Source organism: Nuphar pumila, chromosome 12, assembly GCF_984573655.1.
Source record: "Nuphar pumila chromosome 12, dmNupPumi1.hap1.1, whole genome shotgun sequence".
NCBI lineage: Eukaryota > Viridiplantae > Streptophyta > Magnoliopsida > Nymphaeales > Nymphaeaceae > Nuphar > Nuphar pumila.
In genome coordinates, this window is record NC_143260.1 from 9734879 (window position 1) to 9753857 (window position 18979).

General features: G+C 37.4%; 1 protein-coding gene across 1 annotated transcript; it reads right to left on the reverse strand.

Annotated features, from left to right (window-relative positions):
- Positions 1 to 1185: 1185 nt before the first annotated feature.
- Positions 1186 to 8853, reverse strand: LOC149819938 (uncharacterized). Its single transcript, XM_089983272.1, has 3 exons — positions 8670 to 8853; positions 8527 to 8591; positions 1186 to 1308 (listed from the first exon to the last, which is right to left on the reverse strand). Exons 1-3 carry the CDS (start codon positions 8812 to 8814, stop codon positions 1273 to 1275), a joined length of 246 nt encoding a protein of 81 aa, XP_089839398.1. The 5' UTR covers positions 8815 to 8853; the 3' UTR covers positions 1186 to 1272.
- Positions 8854 to 18979: the final 10126 nt, after the last annotated feature.

Consider the following 18979-nt stretch of genomic DNA (forward strand, 5'->3'; position numbering starts at 1 on the left):
TTGCCCTTCCCGAGTATCAAACTCTTGACATCCAACTTAAATGTCTTAAGCTGACCTACCCTAGCCAGATGTGTGGAGCCCCTGTGATCTAGAAGGCCTCTGCTTTTAAAAAGAAAAGGCGAGTAAAAATGGGAAGGGTCCACTAGCTCTTGGATTGATAGTGGATTTACCACCTACCATCTCATTGTTCCACAGATTGTACTCCCAGATCTGCACATAATTGGGGATGTCTTGGTGGCGGTCTAATAGATATGAAGCATTTTATCATGCCTATAATTTATTGATTTTGGGCACATGGTCTTGGATTTAGGGACCTCAATGGTTGTATTAGAGGTCAGATGTCCAACAGAATCCAAATCCATTTAGTCGGATTTAATAAGAGCGAATGACATTTGTTCAATAATCAGATACAGATTCAGTTCAGTGTATCACATCCCAATCAGTATCCTATGGATACTTGAAATCCAATTACGTGTAAAGGGCATATCCAGTTAGCTACTTAAATTGTAATCTGAAACGGAGTCTGTCCCCAAATATGCAACATTTGACTAGGTTGGATTTAGTAATGCCTACTGCATCCAAACCAATATGTTTCTACTAGGATCAATTTCAAAAAAAAAAAAAAACGGAGTCTGTATAGATAGAGTTGATCCAAGTAGGAACAGACTCCAATTAAGCTCTGTATGGGAGTTGTAGTTGAGAGTGGCGATGGAGGGTTCACCAAATCCCAAGCATCTCCATTGATTGGAGTCACCGTTTTGGGAGGGGAGCCGGAGATGGAATCAGTGTTGGGAGGGGAGATGGTATTATAAATGGATGGACTTCAAAAACGTCCTCATGAGGATGTTGTTGCAAAATCCACCAATTTCAACACCGCTCCCAACAATGGCTCCCAAACAGAGCCTTATTATTACTTATTTGTTATTTCAAGCGAAAGAGTTGTGAGAGAGGCGACGTGCTTATTGAGAATTGATTGCAATCGAAAGACAAAAAATCGTAAAGAAGTTCACTATTCTCCATTAGTTACTGCAGTGTAATTGGATGTGTATAAGTAAAACTAATTCATTCCAAAAAGTGATTGGGTTGCAAAAATAAAGAACTTATACTAAAGAAACATTACAAGTCCTGGGATTTATTTTTCATTGGATTTTGACAAAGCCATTTTTTTTTTTAGATATGAACTATGAATCATTCAATAATAGGAATCTTTATATCCTTGTATATAAAAGAACAAATACATGCATGTTATGTTCGTTTAAACATATACTGCATTTAGCTGTTGGAGTAAGAGAAAGTGCTAAGGTCCATCTGTCAAAAAGACAAGTAAATGATGAATATCTTACATAAAAGAGAGGGTTAAAATCAAAGTCAGCTGCTATGGTTCAACAAAAGGACATAATTTATAGATTTCAAGATAAATATTCAAACGATTAGGTATTTCAATTTTCATGGGGATAAATTTCAAAGCTCAATATGAACCATTACCAGAACATAAACACAAGTGACTCTTGGAAAAGGAAGATCCTTTCCAAAGTCAGGCCAGCTTCTTCCTGTTCATTCTTTGAATTCAGAGTGTTCTACTATTAGATTTTATATGATAAGGAACCATCCCTTAATCACAATCTATTGTATTCTGACTCAACGATTCAATTGTAAATTGCTAAGATCATGCGGTTTGATCTGAGTTATGGTTTAGTAACCCTGAAATATTGAGTTGTCAACCTAATCGATTCATCAAGAGAAAGACCATGATCCCAATCAATTCTCTATTTATACGAGATGTTCAGAGATAGAGTGGTTCATACCATCGAGCAGGATAGGGATGACCATTTTATACTGGACAAATGGAAGATTGAATCATGTGAGGATGGAGCATTTCCTATGTTCTTTTGGCAAATTCAGCCCTGCAGATGTGTTCGGCATGATCCATTTGCTAGGAATCGACACTTGGATCGTGCATTTTCAATAAAAAAATGACTTTTTGATCATTGAATATTTATGAAATTTCTCGACTGTTGATTCTCAAGCTGTAAAAAAACATGCTCACTTGTCATAATTGGGTAATCCAAGAGCCTACCCCTATAAAACAAAGCATGTAGGATGCATCTGTATGGTGAAACTTAAAGGTAAAAAAAAAAAACTGAATCTTGGTTCAAACGAAAGTTCACATATTTCTAGTGCACAAAATAAAGTTGTACTCAAGAAAAGTTATAGAGTGCAACTGCGTGAGCACCTAAAAACAGAAGCAACAATGACTTCAAAGATTAGTTTGACACGAGACTAAGTGATAGAGACACATTGATAAATTAGTAACTGCGGATTTGTAAGAGATCATCCGGGGGAGAAGATATGGAGGGACGATCAGGTGCAATGTGATTGCACACTTTTAGTGTGCTGTTGCACCTGATCATTCTCCATCTTGGGGATACAGGATGTTAGCCATGGGGCCCAACAGCAAATGGTGGGTGATCAGGTGCAGCAGCACACCAAAAGTGTGCAATCACATTGCACCTGATCTTCCCTCAAAAATATGAGACTCAAAAGGATTCCTAGGTCAGTGTCCGAAGCCTGCTGCCAAGTTAGTGCTCTAAAAAGATGACTGGTTTCATGTCTCAGATCAAGTGAATCCAATTATGGCTTTGTTATGATTCTCTTTCAAGCACAGGGGAATCCAGTCATCTTGAGCAAGTCTGACCAAGGTGTTGTCCAGACAAGGATAAAGCCTTCCCCAGCCTTCAACTGAGAGATTATGCCAGGTTTGGTAGTTGATCAGCAAGACTCAGTTATGTGCAACACCTAATCAATAAAGCCAAACAAGACTACTGACATAAGGACCTCAGTAATGGCGAGAACCAGGTCTGTAGCCCAAGAAAAAGTTTGTTCAATGTCTATGCAATCAAGCCACCAGACTGGCCTAGCGCTTGGTCTGGTTTGGCCAGCCTTCCATTCGTTTTTTGCCTGATCAATACAGGGTCTAAACCTGACCCCATATTCATCAGGTTGGGTCCAGGCTGGGCTGATTGGAGGATAGGCCGGGTCAGTAAAATATTAAAAAGAAATAAAACAAATTGAACTAAGACTTTTTCAAGCTTAACGGACCAGGTTCAGCCTTGTTCAGGCCCGAAATTGCCTGATAACCTTGCATACTGGGTCAATGTGCAGGCAATGGATTTTTTATCTATAACTAAAGCCCTCAGTAACAGAAAGAACTACTCTAAAAACACCAACCTTCTTCGTTGGTAAAGATGCACAAATACATGGTAAATTCAAACGCATGTGGATGCATCAAAACTAAGTGTCCTAGATAATTAGCTAGCCAGTACATGCGTTGCATCTACTTTGATGGGGCAGTGGCTTCAGAGCTTGCTGCATCTCCGGGGCACTGTGCCACATAGGGCTTCAGCTGCACAAAAAGGCAAGGTTCACAAATATTAGGTTCACATCTTTATTGAAAACATGAATGACAGTTCACAGTAGAAGAATGATACTGATGGGAGCACTAAACAGGAGCTTTGGTCAATATCACAGATTACCAAGCTTGAAAGGTCGCACAGAAATGTAACAACCATAAGTATGCAAATTAATAGCATGTGCCCACCCAAACAACCATCAGAAAAATGTAGACCAAAGTGCCAAAAATTGCAGGCTTATGCTATCAAGTGAAGATGGAGTCCACCAAAGTGAGATTAGGATGACTTGGAAGATTAGACATTAACTTGGATATCTCAGGTACCCATATACATATCAAGACTGCAGCATTTAGTACTTTGTCCAACGGCAGCCAAACATGAGACCTTAATTGGAAGACCTCAAGTTCAAAATACATCTTAAAATGGTATCAATTTTTTAGTTGCCAGTAATGTTGATAAATAACCAAACACCAACGCATAGCTAGTAGTTGCTTGATTCAGTATGTCTTCTTCTTTGATAAATAACCAAATGCCAAACCAATTACTACACTATGTTTATTGTAGAATCTATTAAAGTGTGACCCACTATTCATATAGGATGATGTGATGCACTATAACATTAAATCCCATCTCTTTCAGGTGTTGTAGATGATAATGTAATCGCTCCTAACATTGTAATTTATAGTGAGAACATTGATGCTACTGCCAAATATACATCAAACCCAAAATTTATGCAGTTCCAAGTCAGATCTCGCTAAAAAATAACAGTTTATTAATGCTCGAGTATCTCACTAGGCAAAAACCAAGACTCAACAAATGCAAGAGTTACAGGCAGATATAGGATCTGTGTGTAAAAGCAGTAATATGAATTATTCGCTAAATACCTAGCACTCATTCTTGGGCCTTCTTTGGCATATCTTTGTTATATATATATATATATATATATAATTTCTCTTTTTGAGCCAGGGGTATTTTGGTCTTTTCTCCTTGTAATAAACTTTGTCCTCTAGGGACAGCCTTTTTCTTTTACTTTTTTTTTCTTTTTGTCTTTTAACCAAAGACTAGGGGCTCTTTGGTCATTGGACCAAAGAGTCATTGGAGCTCCCAATGGCCTCCCCTTTATGTGTGGTATTATGTATAAATAGGGGTTAAACCCCACTTGTTCTTTCAATGCTTGTGTTAAGCATTTGATCAATAGAGGCTGATATTTTTACGTTCTTGTGTATTTATTTTTTGCCTTATGACTTTTGTATTGTCTCATAGTGGACTTGTGCATATGCACTTGTATGATTGTGATCTTGTAAGCCCTTAGTGGCTAGTGTTTCGTGCATATTTCATTACATGGTATCATAGTCATAGTGCTCTTCGATTTGTGAAAAGTTGTCATCAAGTGATTGTGTTCTAGACAGTTTTTTAAGAGATCATGCCCTCCTCTCCATTTCACTCTCTTCCTCTTCCTCTCTTTCTCACATAATCAAGACCAAAATCAACCTCTCATTTAAGCTCAATAGAAAAAACTACATAATGTTGCCATCCGCTATGGAAAACAATCTCAAATGAAAGAAGCTTTGGGGGTATGTAATGGGCACTATCCCCGAACCCCAACTCAAGCTCACAAAAATTGAAGGAGCTTAAGAGAAGGCTTTAGAGGAAGATGCTTATGCCAAGGCCATTGAGGATCATCATAAGTTTAAGATTGAGAGAGCAACCATGCAAAAATTCTTGCATGGTTCATGAACAATGTCGAGCTTAAGGTATGTGCAAACATTGCTAAATTTTGAAAAGTCAATGAAGCTTGAATTTTTATGAAGGGTATGTATACCTCCAAAAAAAAACTTGCAAGAGCATATTTTTTTGCAAGAAAAAGTTAGAACCTATGTCACACGGACTCAGCTCCAAGGTCGACGCACCCGCATCAACACGCACGGACACGGGTGCGGCTCGGACTCGGTCAAACAGACCCAGGGTCAACGCACCCAGGGTCATTTTGGTCCATTTTTATTTTTATTTTTATTTTTTTTAAAAATCTGGGCTACAGAATTTAAGGAAAAAAACCCCTCCTGTAAGGAAAAAAACCATGAATCAGGCTTCACAACTCATCACTTGTCCCCTAATGGGCACAACTTTGATCGAGTCTTATATATATATATATATATATATATATATTTATATATTTATATATTTATATATTTATATATTTTTTTTAAATATATATATATATATATATAGCCGAGTCCCCGTGTCCAAAATTTTTGAAATTGCGCCGCACACGCACCCATGTGACATAGGTTAGAACTACTAAGCAAGGGGACTTAAGTATCCAACATTTTTATAGTGCTTTAAATCTCCTATGGGATAAACTAGTACTTTTGGAGCCTGAGTTGCCATTGAAGATGTGAAACTTAGGCAAAAACAAATGGAACAAGAGAGATTTTTTCAATTCTTGTATGGGCTTCATTCCGAATTTGAGAAAATTAGATCTCTCTTACATAGATCTACTCCTTTTCTTCTTAAAGATGCTACTGTCGAAATTGTTCAAGAAGAAACTCGTCTTTGAATGAGTAAAAGTTGTGATGAAGTGTTGATAGTATCTAAACCCGACAACAATGTTAAGACCTATAAGCCTCCACACTTTGAGAGGCAAAACAACTATAATAATAATAATAATAACTATAGTGGTGCAAAAAAAATGAATATTTGTAATCATTGTAATGAGCCAGGTCACATTAAACCAGGGTTACCGGAAGCGCCTAGCTAAAAGGGGAAGCGCGCTTCGGAAGCGCGGAACGTCGCGCTTCCGAAGCGTGGAGGGGAAGCGGCCCCCTTTTTTGGGAAGCGCGTCCCCCTTTTTTGGGAAGCGCGCTTCCCTTTAATGGGGGACGCGCTTCCCATGCGCTTCCCCCTCGCTTCCCCACGCTTCCCCTGTTTTTTCAATTTTTTTTGTATTTTTTATTTTTATTTTTTTCGCTTCCCCCTCACTTCCGAGACGCTTCCTATGTCGCTTCCGAGATGCTTCCTAGGTCGCTTCCAAGACACTTCCCGAATCGCTCCTAAGTGGTCCCACGCTTCCCCGCTTCCTAAAATTTTGAAAGTGCCTCGCTTCCCGCTCCCGCTCCCGCTTCCCGTATCGCTTCCCGCTCCCGCTTCCTCAACTGGCAACCATGCATTAAACCCGCTTGTCCTAAGTTGAATGAAACCTTCAAGTATAAGGTTGCTTTCGTTGAAGAATCTACTTTCAAGAAGAAAGGAGAAGAAAGCAAAAGTGGAGGCAATCTTAAAGACACACTTGGTCAAATATCCATGACACTTCAACAAATTCTTAAGTCAACCTCATCTACATCGGGTACCGTCATTGCCTCCTCATCTTCACCCGGTATGTATTCTTGGATTCTAGATTTGAGAGCATCTTTTCATATGATCCCTCATGAGAATGCCTTATCTGATATATGCATAAACTCAAACTTGTCTTGTGTTTCTACTGCCGATGGAACCATTTTGAAAATTGAGAGTATAGGAACTTTGGATTCTAAAAATGTTCAAAATTTTCTTGTTACAAAAGTTAGAGTTGTTCCTAAACTAAAGTTAAACATTTTTTCAGATTCTCAAATTGCCAACCATGGGTAAGAAATATCTTTTTCATCTAAAAGTTGCTTTGTGCAGAATCTCTGATCCGAGAAGTGGATTGGGCAAGGCCATAGGAAGGAAGATCTTTACTTTATGGACTCATTGTCTCTCCCTTCAAAATCTTTTTGTAACCATGTCCAAAATAAGGGAATTGAAACTTGGCATAAAAGACTTGGACATCCAAACTATTCTAAAATGTATGTTTTTCCTTTTGAAAAGAAATTTTGTGGTATATAATGCGAGCCAGTATCTATCGATCACTTGACCTGACATAGCACATGTGGTCCATAGTGCAAGCCAGTTTCAACATGCACTTACCTCAGTTCACATGGTTGTTATGAGAATTGTCAGATATTTGAAGGGACACCATAACTAAAGGGTTTTTCTTATCCTCTTCATCATCTCTAAATTTAATTGCTTATATTGATTCAGATTGGAGAGATAATCCTAATTATCGCATTTCTACTACATGTTATTGTATTTTTCTTGGCTATTTGCTCATCTCTTGGAGGTATAAGAAGCAACAAAAAGTCACTTTCTTCCACCAAAGCAGAGACTTAGGCAATGACAACTACAACCACAAAGATTGTTTGGCTAAGAAGTCTGCTAAAAGACATGGGCGTCATTATCTCTACACCATCGAAAATGTGTTGCAACAACAAAATTGTCATTTACATTGCGAGCAATCACACATTTCACTTGCACAAAGCATATAGAGATGGATTGTCACTATGTTCGAGAGGAATTTCTTAAAGGGACCATAAAGCTTTCATATATGACATCAGAGTTCTAGCTCGTTGACTTCTTCACCAAAGCATTACCATCGTTGCATTTTTCTTTTCTCCTTGGCAAACTTTTGGTCATCTCATCGTCATTTTTAGGGGGGAGTGTTGAATATATATTCTTCATGAATATATATATATATATATATATATATATATATATATATATATATATTCTTTCTTTTTAGAATATATTTTAGAAAATTATGCATTTTTCTTTTTGCTTTTTTGTTTTTATTTATTTTTGTTTCATGACAAAAAAGCTATCAAGGGCATTTTTGTCTTTCCTGTTTTAGCCGTTGGGCTGGTCCAATTATTAGCTCAACTAGCCGTTGGACTAGCCCAATGGCTAGTTGAGTCTCTCTTTTCTCTCCTTTGTGTATATATAGGGGTTACACCCCTCTTGTGATTTATGCTTCTCTAAAGTATCTGTAAGATAAATAAAATTTATTTTTTATATTGTTTGCTCTTGTGCTTTCCCTTAGTGGCTCATGTGCTTTGCCCTTGGTGGCTTTTTGTATTTGCCTATAGTGGCATGTGTTCTTTGCCCTTAGTGGCCCTTGTACTTGTGTGCTCTTGATTCCATTACAGTATGACTCACTTTTCTTACCAGGTTCCCTAGGATGAATTGCTTATAGACATTGCTATATTAATTTAAAAACATACCTAAAAAAGTAATGATATTGTAGACAAGTTACAAATGCACAAACCTTGAAATTGATTAAATCAGGAACAACATAGTGGGGCAATTTTTCATCCATCACAACATATCCACCTGCACAAAAGTGATTTCTTTAGAAAGGACAAATTTTCATCCATCACAACATATCCACCTACACAAAAGTGATTTCACCTTTGCGTGTATGGAAACCAGTAGGCTTGCAATTTTTTCCCTTGTAATAATCACGAGGGCCTCTTTTAGAAGAGAGGATGTCAAGAGAGGAGCTACGCTTTCTTCTCATTGCTCGACAAATACCCATTATTAACCCCAATGCCATTGTTCCCCTTGCCTTAGCTGTACACAAGTACTACTGTACTGGCGCCAAAAAGAACAGCCAAATTCAAAAGCCAAGACCTTGGCAATGGATCCATAAGCAAAAAAGAGAAAATAAATAAACATAAAGCATAATTCTCTACATTCACAAAATGTATTTTCAAATAACTAGAAAAGAGAAATTTAACATTTCCTAATTCCTATGGATGACTACAACCAACAAGAAAATGTTTAGCATCATGATTACACAGTCTATTTCTTACTACCTTTTGAGCTAAGTAGGGTGAAATATTACAACTGGATTGAGAGAACTATCTCAACCCAGGGATCTCAGTTTAAATCACATCAGGGCTATCCATCAGTTTGACCACAAAGAAATAATAAAAACAGTAACTTGAACTGCATGACACATTTTTGTATAAGATATCATACTCTCTCGATGGCATTGAAGAAATTGCCCCATCAACACCATAGTAATGTAAGTGAACATTGCCAAACAAATATTCAACGTAAAAATGCCAGCAATAACTTCCATAAAAAATTGGATGAGCCTGAGCATGCCTATATCTCTAGTAGCACCCAAGTTCATTCTACTTTGTTAAATCAAACATAAATTTTACTCCCAATAACCACTTGGTTATGAAGTAATTGCCATTTAATAAGATGCATCTCTGTGTTATGGCTCCAGTCATCATAAAATGACTTTGATGTTACTTGCTATACAATATATTCAAACTGAAGAATAACCAACAAAAGTCACTAATAACAATGTAACTTCTGATATTAAATCTGGAAACCATGTTGGAATCTTTTCCTGTCCATATGACACTGTAATGCATGACAACAAATGTCATAGGTTAATAATATCTATTAAAATTCTTAAGCGTACCAACAAAGATCCACAAGATGCATAAAAATGGATGCTCTTCTTAGCAAAGCATACATAAGAGCACCACCTAGCACAAAGCCTAGCGTAGGGCCTACAAGCATAGAGCAAAGAAAATTCTCTTCTTTGAGCATAGAACTGCTACGCAGGACTATAAAAAGCCAATAGCACTAGGCGAGATGTCTGAACCGAATCTCGTGACTGAGATTCACAAAGATAGAACTCATGTCACTAACAAAAGTGTCTTCTCAGAATGAGTGTCCAACAAAGTGGAGCAAGCAGAGGGGGTTACTAGATTGGTAAGGGTGAATATGCAACAGGAAAGGCAGCAGACCCGGGACCAGCAGCCAAGCCAGCCACGCTACACCAGAATGTAATTTCTTGGAAAGACAGCCTTTCTCAGGAAAAATGTGGTTAGCTTTTTATAGATTTTTTTTTTCATTCTTAAAGAAGTACGATATATTTTGTGACATCTTAAAAATAATGTCTCTTTCATGATATTGTCTGCAAGAAATTCAAAGTTCTGGTACTTTTTGAATTATTCAAAAGATTGCAGTAGATTAAAGTTTTTGAAAGTTCACAAGATCATGCTGCAAGAAATTGAAAAGGGCAGATATTTGTAATTATGTCTTAATAGGCTAATTCACGAACATGCCAACTTATATTTCCATGGATATAAGGCCAAGCAATTATGAGCATAACCTACAAATGGTAAGATAGAAATAGTTCCTTATCTCAGAAGGCCCAGTTAGCCACAGAAAAAGTAATTGAAGTTGCAGTTTCCTCTGTATCCAACATTTTCAAATTTTTAAGTATTTTCGACATTTTTTAGTAGCTTAAAGTTTCTCATTTCTTTTAACTATTTACTTTTAGGATCTGTTAGGAGAAGATAATTGACAGGAACAGATGGAAATGAGTTGGAGCGAAACAGATTTGGAAGGAATTGAATGAAATTTACTAGTTTGGCAGCACCTTGTCATTGTCCAAGGATTCAGGCTAACCAATTCTTTCTGATTCGTTATTTTGTTTGGTGGCGATTCCTTATTTACATAAAATAAGTTCGGGTTGGATTTATGAACTGCTAATTGCAATGGTTTCTAAAACAAAGAGTTTTTGTAACAGGGTGGGTTGGTATATCATTCGAAATACCCTTGAAGCTTTGAGAAGCTATCAACCTCTATCCCTCCCTCACGCTAAGCGGCCATGACATGAGCCCACATTCATTACCTTAATATGATACCTCACAAAAACGATATGAAGTCAGTGCATTGTAAGAGGTGTTTCAGCAACAAACAACAGAAAAATACATTGTGAAAAGGTTTCCATCTTTTCAACCAAATCAACATGTTCAGTTTCAGAAAAGAATACCCACAATGTTGGACTTAAAGAAGCAATCAAGCAACGTCTAAGCAACAAAACTAGTCATGAATAGAGCACCCAAATTTAGAACCTTTCAGATAGCAGCATATTCAACATCTGTAACACCCAACCAATGGGAAAAAATAAACTAAGAAAAGAAGGATGAGATCCAGCAAGACCCCAATAATAAACAAACAAGCATGAATAATTTATCACTAGAGCCACTATCCTGGACATTACAGAAGCTGCCCTCATATCTTTTCCCTTGAACCTCAAAATACCTTCAAGATTTAACATACCAACAAGCCAGAATCCAAAAACAAAACGCAAAAGAAAGGATCCATTCTTCATTCTATTAAGATTGAAACAACACCAAACGCGATTTCTCTTTGGGGCTTTCGTTATGAATCTTTGAATAAGAAAAGAAGAAAGATCACTCCTTTCGGAAAAAAAAAAGATCATGAGTTCTCAGCGTTCATTTCAGAAATTCAGAATACCAAACAAAATTAGAATAAAGAAAAAGAAAAAAGAAAAAGGGATTACCAAACCTCCTCTCTCTCTCTCTCTCTCTCTCTCTCTCTCTCTCTCTCGGGCAACGGCATGGTTAACCGGATCAATATAATGGACCGAATCAATCATCGGGTCAAGCTAGGTTCGATGAAGTTTGTTTGGTCCAACCGATTGGATCGGATCAGTGGTCATGTCCAAATTGATCCGCTTTGATGTTTCGGTTTCACTGCATGACTGGGTGTGGGTCCTTTTTTTTCCTCCTTGGGCACAAGCGGATCCGACCTAATTTTCCTAGCATTGTGGCCCATAATCCAAACTCCTAAGGAAACCCAAAGTTTCAGCCCAACTTCTATGTCACAATGATACGGGTACGAGCTGAGTGGTGACACGAGTTTGACAAGCAAGTTGGAAATATTTTTATTTGGAAAATGGGATAGGAGGACACAATTTTTAATTAATAAAAAACCATATTTTGATATTTTAATATGAAAATATATTTTTACTAAAATATTTTTAAAACTATTAAAATAACATTTAAACTAATGTCCACAGGGGTTGTGTCGGCATGTCAGTGCTAGGGATGGCAGTAGATCCAGGCGGGGGACAAGGTCTCCATCCCCACCCCGTCTCAAAATCTTGCCTTCCATTCTTGCATGGGTTTTGATTTTAACCTTCATCCCCGCTTTCATCCTTGTTTCATGTCCTTCGCCTTCCGTCCAAACAGGGCAAGGCGGGATGAAGCCATGTTTCTCCTTTTTAAAGTAGGAGAGAAAGCTTTAATAAAGGGGATCAAGGATGTGGCAGGGTGAAAAAAAGGGTAAGTCCATCCTTGCCTCCCTCCTCGCATGGGTTTTGATTTTAACCTTCATATCCATTCCATGTCCTCCATGCCCGGTCCAAACAAGGCGAGGCGGGGCAGGGCCCAGTTTCCCCCCACTGCCATCCCTAATCAGAGCATGTCCCATTCGTATCATACCATTTGTAGGTTATGCTCATTATTGCTGTGGCTAACTGGGCCTTCTGAGATAAGGAACTATTTCTATCTTACCATTTGTAGGTTATGCTCATTATTGCTTGGCCTTATATCCACGGAAATATAAGTTGGCATGTTCGTGAATTAGCCTATTAAGACATAATTACAAATATCTGCCCTTTTCAATTTCTTGCAGCATGATCTTGTGAACTTTCAAAAACTTTAATCTACTGCAATCTCTTGAATAATTCAAAAAGTACCAGAACTTTGAATTTCTTGCAGACAATATCATGAAAGAGACATTATTTTTAAGATGTCACAAAATATATCGTACTTCTTTAAGAATGAAAAAAAAAATCTATAAAAAGCTAACCACATTTTTCCTGAGAAAGGCTGTCTTTCCAAGAAATTACATTCTGGTGTAGCGTGGCTGGCTTGGCTGCTGGTCCCGGGTCTGCTGCCTTTCCTGTTGCATATTCACCCTTACCAATCTAGTAACCCCCTCTGCTTGCTCCACTTTGCTGGACACTCATTCTGAGAAGATACTTTTGTTAGTGACATGAGTTCTATCTTTGTGAATCTCAGTCACGAGATTCGGTTCAGACATCTCGCCTTGTACAACACAAACATGACCCCTTTACACGAACCCATCAACCCACAACCCATATATATATATATATATATATATATATATATATATATATATATATATATATATATATATATATATATATATATATATATATATATAGACTTATCTAACCCTAACTCCTAACTTTATACTTTAGTCACCTACCTAACTCCTTCCTAACCCCCCCCCCCCTTTATATATATATTGAAGTTTTATGTTGATGGTTTATATTAATGTTGGCAGTACAATTTCATATAGTATAATATGTATTTTTTTGTGTGTTTCTAATTGTGTTATTCAGGTTAGACAGGTTATTGGGGTTACTCGGGTCGGTTATCGTGTCTATGTTATCGGGTTGACCCGTTTAATAAATGGGTTGGCGTGTCATGTAAACGTGTCGTGTGGACCCGATCTGTTTATTAAACAGGTTAACCGTATTGTGTTGGGTTACCCGTTTAATAAATGGGTCATGTTCATGTTCATGTTTGCCACATCCGACCCGTTTAATAAACGAGTCGTGTTCGTGTTGATGTATTCTAACCCACCAACCCGTTAACCCGCCCCACCAACCCCCAATTGCCACCCCTAGTTATAGACACATACAGAGTTTTAGGCTTAAGCCTGGCCATACCTAAGTCTTCCACATAAGCTATCATTATTTTCACTTTACATTTATTAACATGTGCCAATTTAGGCCCACAAGGCTCTGAACACCTGGCTAGGTAAGTTGAGTTAGGGCTTTCAAGTTGAAAAAGGTTGAGAGTTTACCTAAGTTTTTCTAAAGCAATCATTATTTTCACTTTACATTTATTAATATGTGTCAATTTAGGCCCACTAGAGCTCTTCCCATTTGACTAGATTAGTTGACTTAAGGCTGCCCCAAAGGTGTTTGAAGTAGTAGGCAGGCGGTCTAGGTTCAAACCTCTCGACCCATATGAGACATCCAAATCATAATGATGGTTCTCCATGCAATATAAAAAAAAAGCAAACGTGTACCAATCTAGCATGCCAAAGTTATCATCGTCATCATGGAGCTTTGATGTATGAATCATCTGATGTCTAAATTAGTCAGTACTGCGAGCCCTACAATGGGGGATAAGGCAAGAGTACACAATTCATCAACTTCTCAAACATGGTCATCAGCAGACAACTAACCAAGACCCAAAAATATGTCCTTAACAAATATTAAAAAACGCTCGTCCTTACGGACGGGTCACCTGTACGCATAAAGTCACACGCTGATCAAACATGACGTGTAAGCACACTTTTTTTTTTAAAGGCAAGCTGGGGTTAGGCAGAACCACTTATACAACTATATCATTGGCTTTTGAACTTGCAACGTCTCAACACAAGGTGACGTGCACTGGCTGCTCCCACCCCCTCCCTTGGTGTAAAAGCACACATATAGTAAAGCATGACATCAAATAACAATGATAACTGCCAACATTGATTTTGGCAATTAAAAAAGTTATCTATAATTTAACTAACTTTTATAAATAAATACATTATTAATTAAGTATATAGAGAAAGAGAGGGTGTCATCAAATCTATGAGTGTAACTTGGTCGGGTAAACCCAAACCGGACCAAGTCATGAAATGACCCAATTTTGAGAAATCTATGGGTTTGGGTCAAGTATAAAATCCCAAAACATTTAAAAAATGGGTAAGCTCTGGATATGATAAACGAAAAATGATTGTACTGTACAACAAAAAAATGACACATTTATCAAAATCTTCTAGATTTTTTGAAATCTGCCCTATGTCCAAATTCACAAATGCTCAACTTCTTTAGGACCTTTTTACTGTTTGCACGAGCAACCATCATGAGGTTCGCACTATATATCAATACACTCTCCTAGTATCATAAACTCTCACTAAAATGTAGGTTCACACTTTTTTTTTGCAGACCTCACGAAACTCGCATACTAAATTTGTGAACCTCCTGAAACTGAAACCTATGTAACTTTGCATATATAGTAAGACATTCACGAGATACCGTGTGAACCTCCTTTCAATAACAGATCCTCAAGAAGATATGCAAATATGTGACTATCTACACAAATTTTTGGCATGTGAATTTTCGTACATTCGCATGTTTGTTAAATCATATATAAAGTCATTTTTTTATATTTTTTTTCTTGCAAAGAACCTGAATCCTATTTCCTTTAAAACCCTCAATATTTTCCCTCTAGAACCCTTTTCTGCAAAATACTGTGTGATTCTTCTATATTTTTTTTGCTGTATTTCGATGAGGTTTTATTTTTCTTCTCATCGACTTCTCAAGTTAGGTTGAAATGTGAGTTCCATACAAACAAACAATATATATATATATATACATATTATTTTATTTCATTCCAAACTTTTTATTTTTTTGGTACATATGAGCATTTAATGACCCCATGTGTATTTTTGTTTTATTGTTGCTGCAGATTTTTTTTTATGTTTTCTTGTATTTTATTTAATATTTTTATCAAATTTATCGTTTAGGGTTTATTATGCTTAGTGTTTTTTCATAGATATATATTTATTTGTATTGTAAATGATTTGTGTTTGTTTGTTTGTTTGTCCTTTAGTTAATATTCAATGTTTTTGTGTTGGTGTATTGGAGCTAGGGTTGATTGTGTACAAGCATTGAATTAAGGTTAGGGTTTATTGTGGGTAGTTCGTTTTCAGAGTGTATATGAATGATCTTTTCTCATATGCTACAACAACAACAACAACTACGCCTTCATCCCAAAACAATTGGGGTCAGCGATATGAACCAAAAAAGAAATTCATTTTGGGTCTTCCACATGAATCCTTTTCCTCCAATCATTTCTATCCAACGCCATGTCCTCGGTGAGGTTCAAAGCATTCATATCCTTTCCTATCATCTCCATCCAAGTCTTCCTAGGCCTACCCCGACCTCTTTTAACTAATATATTTTCCCATTTCTCCAACCTTCTAACTGGAGCATCATTAGGCCTTCGCCGAATATGTCCAAACCACCGTAAACGATTCTCTCGCATCTTATTTTCAATGGGTGCAACACCTACCTTCTTACGTATCTCTTCGTTCTGAATCTTATCTTTTATTGTATTTCCACACATCCATCTAAGCATCCGCATCTCAGCTACACTCATTTTTTGAATATGATGTCTCTTGGCAGCCCAACATTCCGTACCATATAGTAAAGCGGGTCTAATAGTCGTCCTATAAAACTTTCCCTTCAACCGCAATGGCATTCTACGATCGCACAGCACTCCAGTAGCACTTTTCCATTTCATCCACCCAACCTTTATCCTATGATTTACATCTTCATCAATTTCTCCATACTTTTGAATGATGGATCCCAAATATTTGAAATAATCATTCACCGGTATATCTTGCTCACCAAGCTTCACTACACTCCCATCACTACTTCGTTGCTTACTAAACCGACATTCCATGTATTCAGTCTTACTCTTACTCAACTTAAAACCTCTAGCTTCCAATGTCTGTCTCCATAATTCTAACTTAGCATTAACCCCAGCTCTAGACTCATCAATCAAAACAATATCATCAGCAAACAACATACACCACGGTACATTTTCTTGAATTGATCTCGTAAGCTCATCCATCACTATCGCAAATAGGAAAGGGCTTAAAGCAGATCCTTGATGTAACCCAACCGTTATCGGAAAATTGGTTGTCACCCCTCCACAAGTGCGGACATTGGTTACTACTCCTTCATACATATCTTTAATTATACTAATGTACTTGAGAGAAACACCTTTCTTCATCATTGTCCACCAGAGAACGTCCCTAGGTACTCTATCGTATGCCTTCTCTAAATCAATAAAAACCATATGCAAATCTTTGTTCCTCTCTCTATATCTTTCAATAAGTTGTCTAAGAAGACGTATAGCTTCCATAGTTGATCTTCCAGGCATAAAACCAAATTGATTCTCCGATATCATGACAACCTTCCTCAACCTAGACTCAATCACCCTCTCCCAAAGTTTCATAGTATGACTCATGAGTTTTATACCACGATAGTTTGTGCAATCTTGTATATCACCCTTATTCTTATATAAAGGCACCAAAGTACTCTTCCTCCACTCATTAGGCATCTTATTTGTTCGCCAAATCAAGTTAAAAAGATTTGTTAACCATTCTAAACCTTTCTCTCCCAAGCATTTCCAAGCCTCGATAGGTATACCATCTGGGCCAACTGCCCTTCTTGATTTCATTTTCTTCAAAGCCTCTGCAATATCTTTTCTCATATGCTATTTTCATTAAATGAATGATATGTTGTGTGGTTGGTGCAGACAGTTAATGATGACCTCTGAAATGGTTAAAGTATACTATCATAATACCGATCACCCTACTTAAAGATCTATAGTAGTTTTAAAGAACAATTGCTATAAGGAATTTATAGCTTTGATCTCTCATAAAATATAATATATGAAAGAGTCAATGATCATTTGGTATAGTTGTTCTCCAAAATTAGATAGCCAATATCTATTTATCTATCTATATGTATGGATAGATGTCTTAGACGATAATGATATAGAATCAATATTATTTAGTGTTCGCCTGATTGACAACAATACAAGGGGTCATAGACACCATAAGTTCATCGGCTTTTTCATGTGGTTGCATGCAAAGGACCTTTGTTGTTCTCAGGTACAAGCAAAGGAGGAGCGTTGAGAGGCCGCTCCTCTCTTCCTCGATTTTGCAAATCGAGGCACCGTAGAGGGGAGCCTCATCATTCACCAGTGGAGAGCGCTCTGGTGGCCGCTCCTTTCCCTCTCTCTGCCTTTCGTAGGCATATGTGGTGCAAAGGTGGCGGAGGCTTGCCGATCGACGACGAGCCGCACTCTTGCGACGTTCTCCCTTCCCCACTCTCATGAGGTGCAAAGGTGGTGGTGGCTGACAGATCACCAGTGAGTTGTGCTCCTGTGATCATCGCAAAATTTTTCCTCTCTTTATGGTTTCTCTCTCTTCCTTCTCTTTTCCTTTTCTAACCTCTATTCTCTTCCTTTTTGAAGGGAGAAGGATAAAAGAAAGAAAAGAAAGAGAGAAGAGAAAAGAAAGAAAGAAAGAAAGAGAGAAGAGGAACTATTTTGCGTGGTTTTCACTTGACCTTTATTTGAAAACATTTAGAAAATTACTCACCTCCGTTTTGAAAATTCGCGGGAAAAATGGAGAGACGGGATTTGCTCGTCGGTACGAGGTTCGACCGTTCCTGGTGCCTTTACCAGGGGTAATCGAACCAAGGATCGAATCTATGCCTTTTGCTTTGCCTAAATATAATCTAAGGTTTTATTCTAACTCTAAATGCACAAGGAATCATGCTTGTGCAATGCGAGGATGTATGCTCTTTCGAAAAGATGTTTTGAAAAACCTCCAAGTATTGAAGAAATGATTGAATCTAACTTTAGAACTTGAGATAGATCAGAGAAGTTCTAAGTTTTTGAAATAAATCAGGATTGGAAGAATAAATGAGAAAGAAGGACTTTGAAGCTTTGAAACGAAATGAAATGAAGTTTCAAAGTCAAAAATGGACTTTGAATTTGAATTTGAATTTAAAAAAGGAAAATGAATACTTGAAATGGAATTGAATTTGAAATCTAGAATTGGGAATGGAATTGGATCTAAAGATGGATTTAAGATATGAGATCTGAGATCCGATATAAAATTGGGTTCTGGATCCTAAGATGGATTTGGATCTGAAGTTTAAGATTCAAAGTAGAATTGGATTCCGGATCCTAGGATGGATTTTGGATTTGTAATTTGAGATCCAAGGTGAGGTTAGATTCTGGATCCTAACATGGATTTGGATCTGT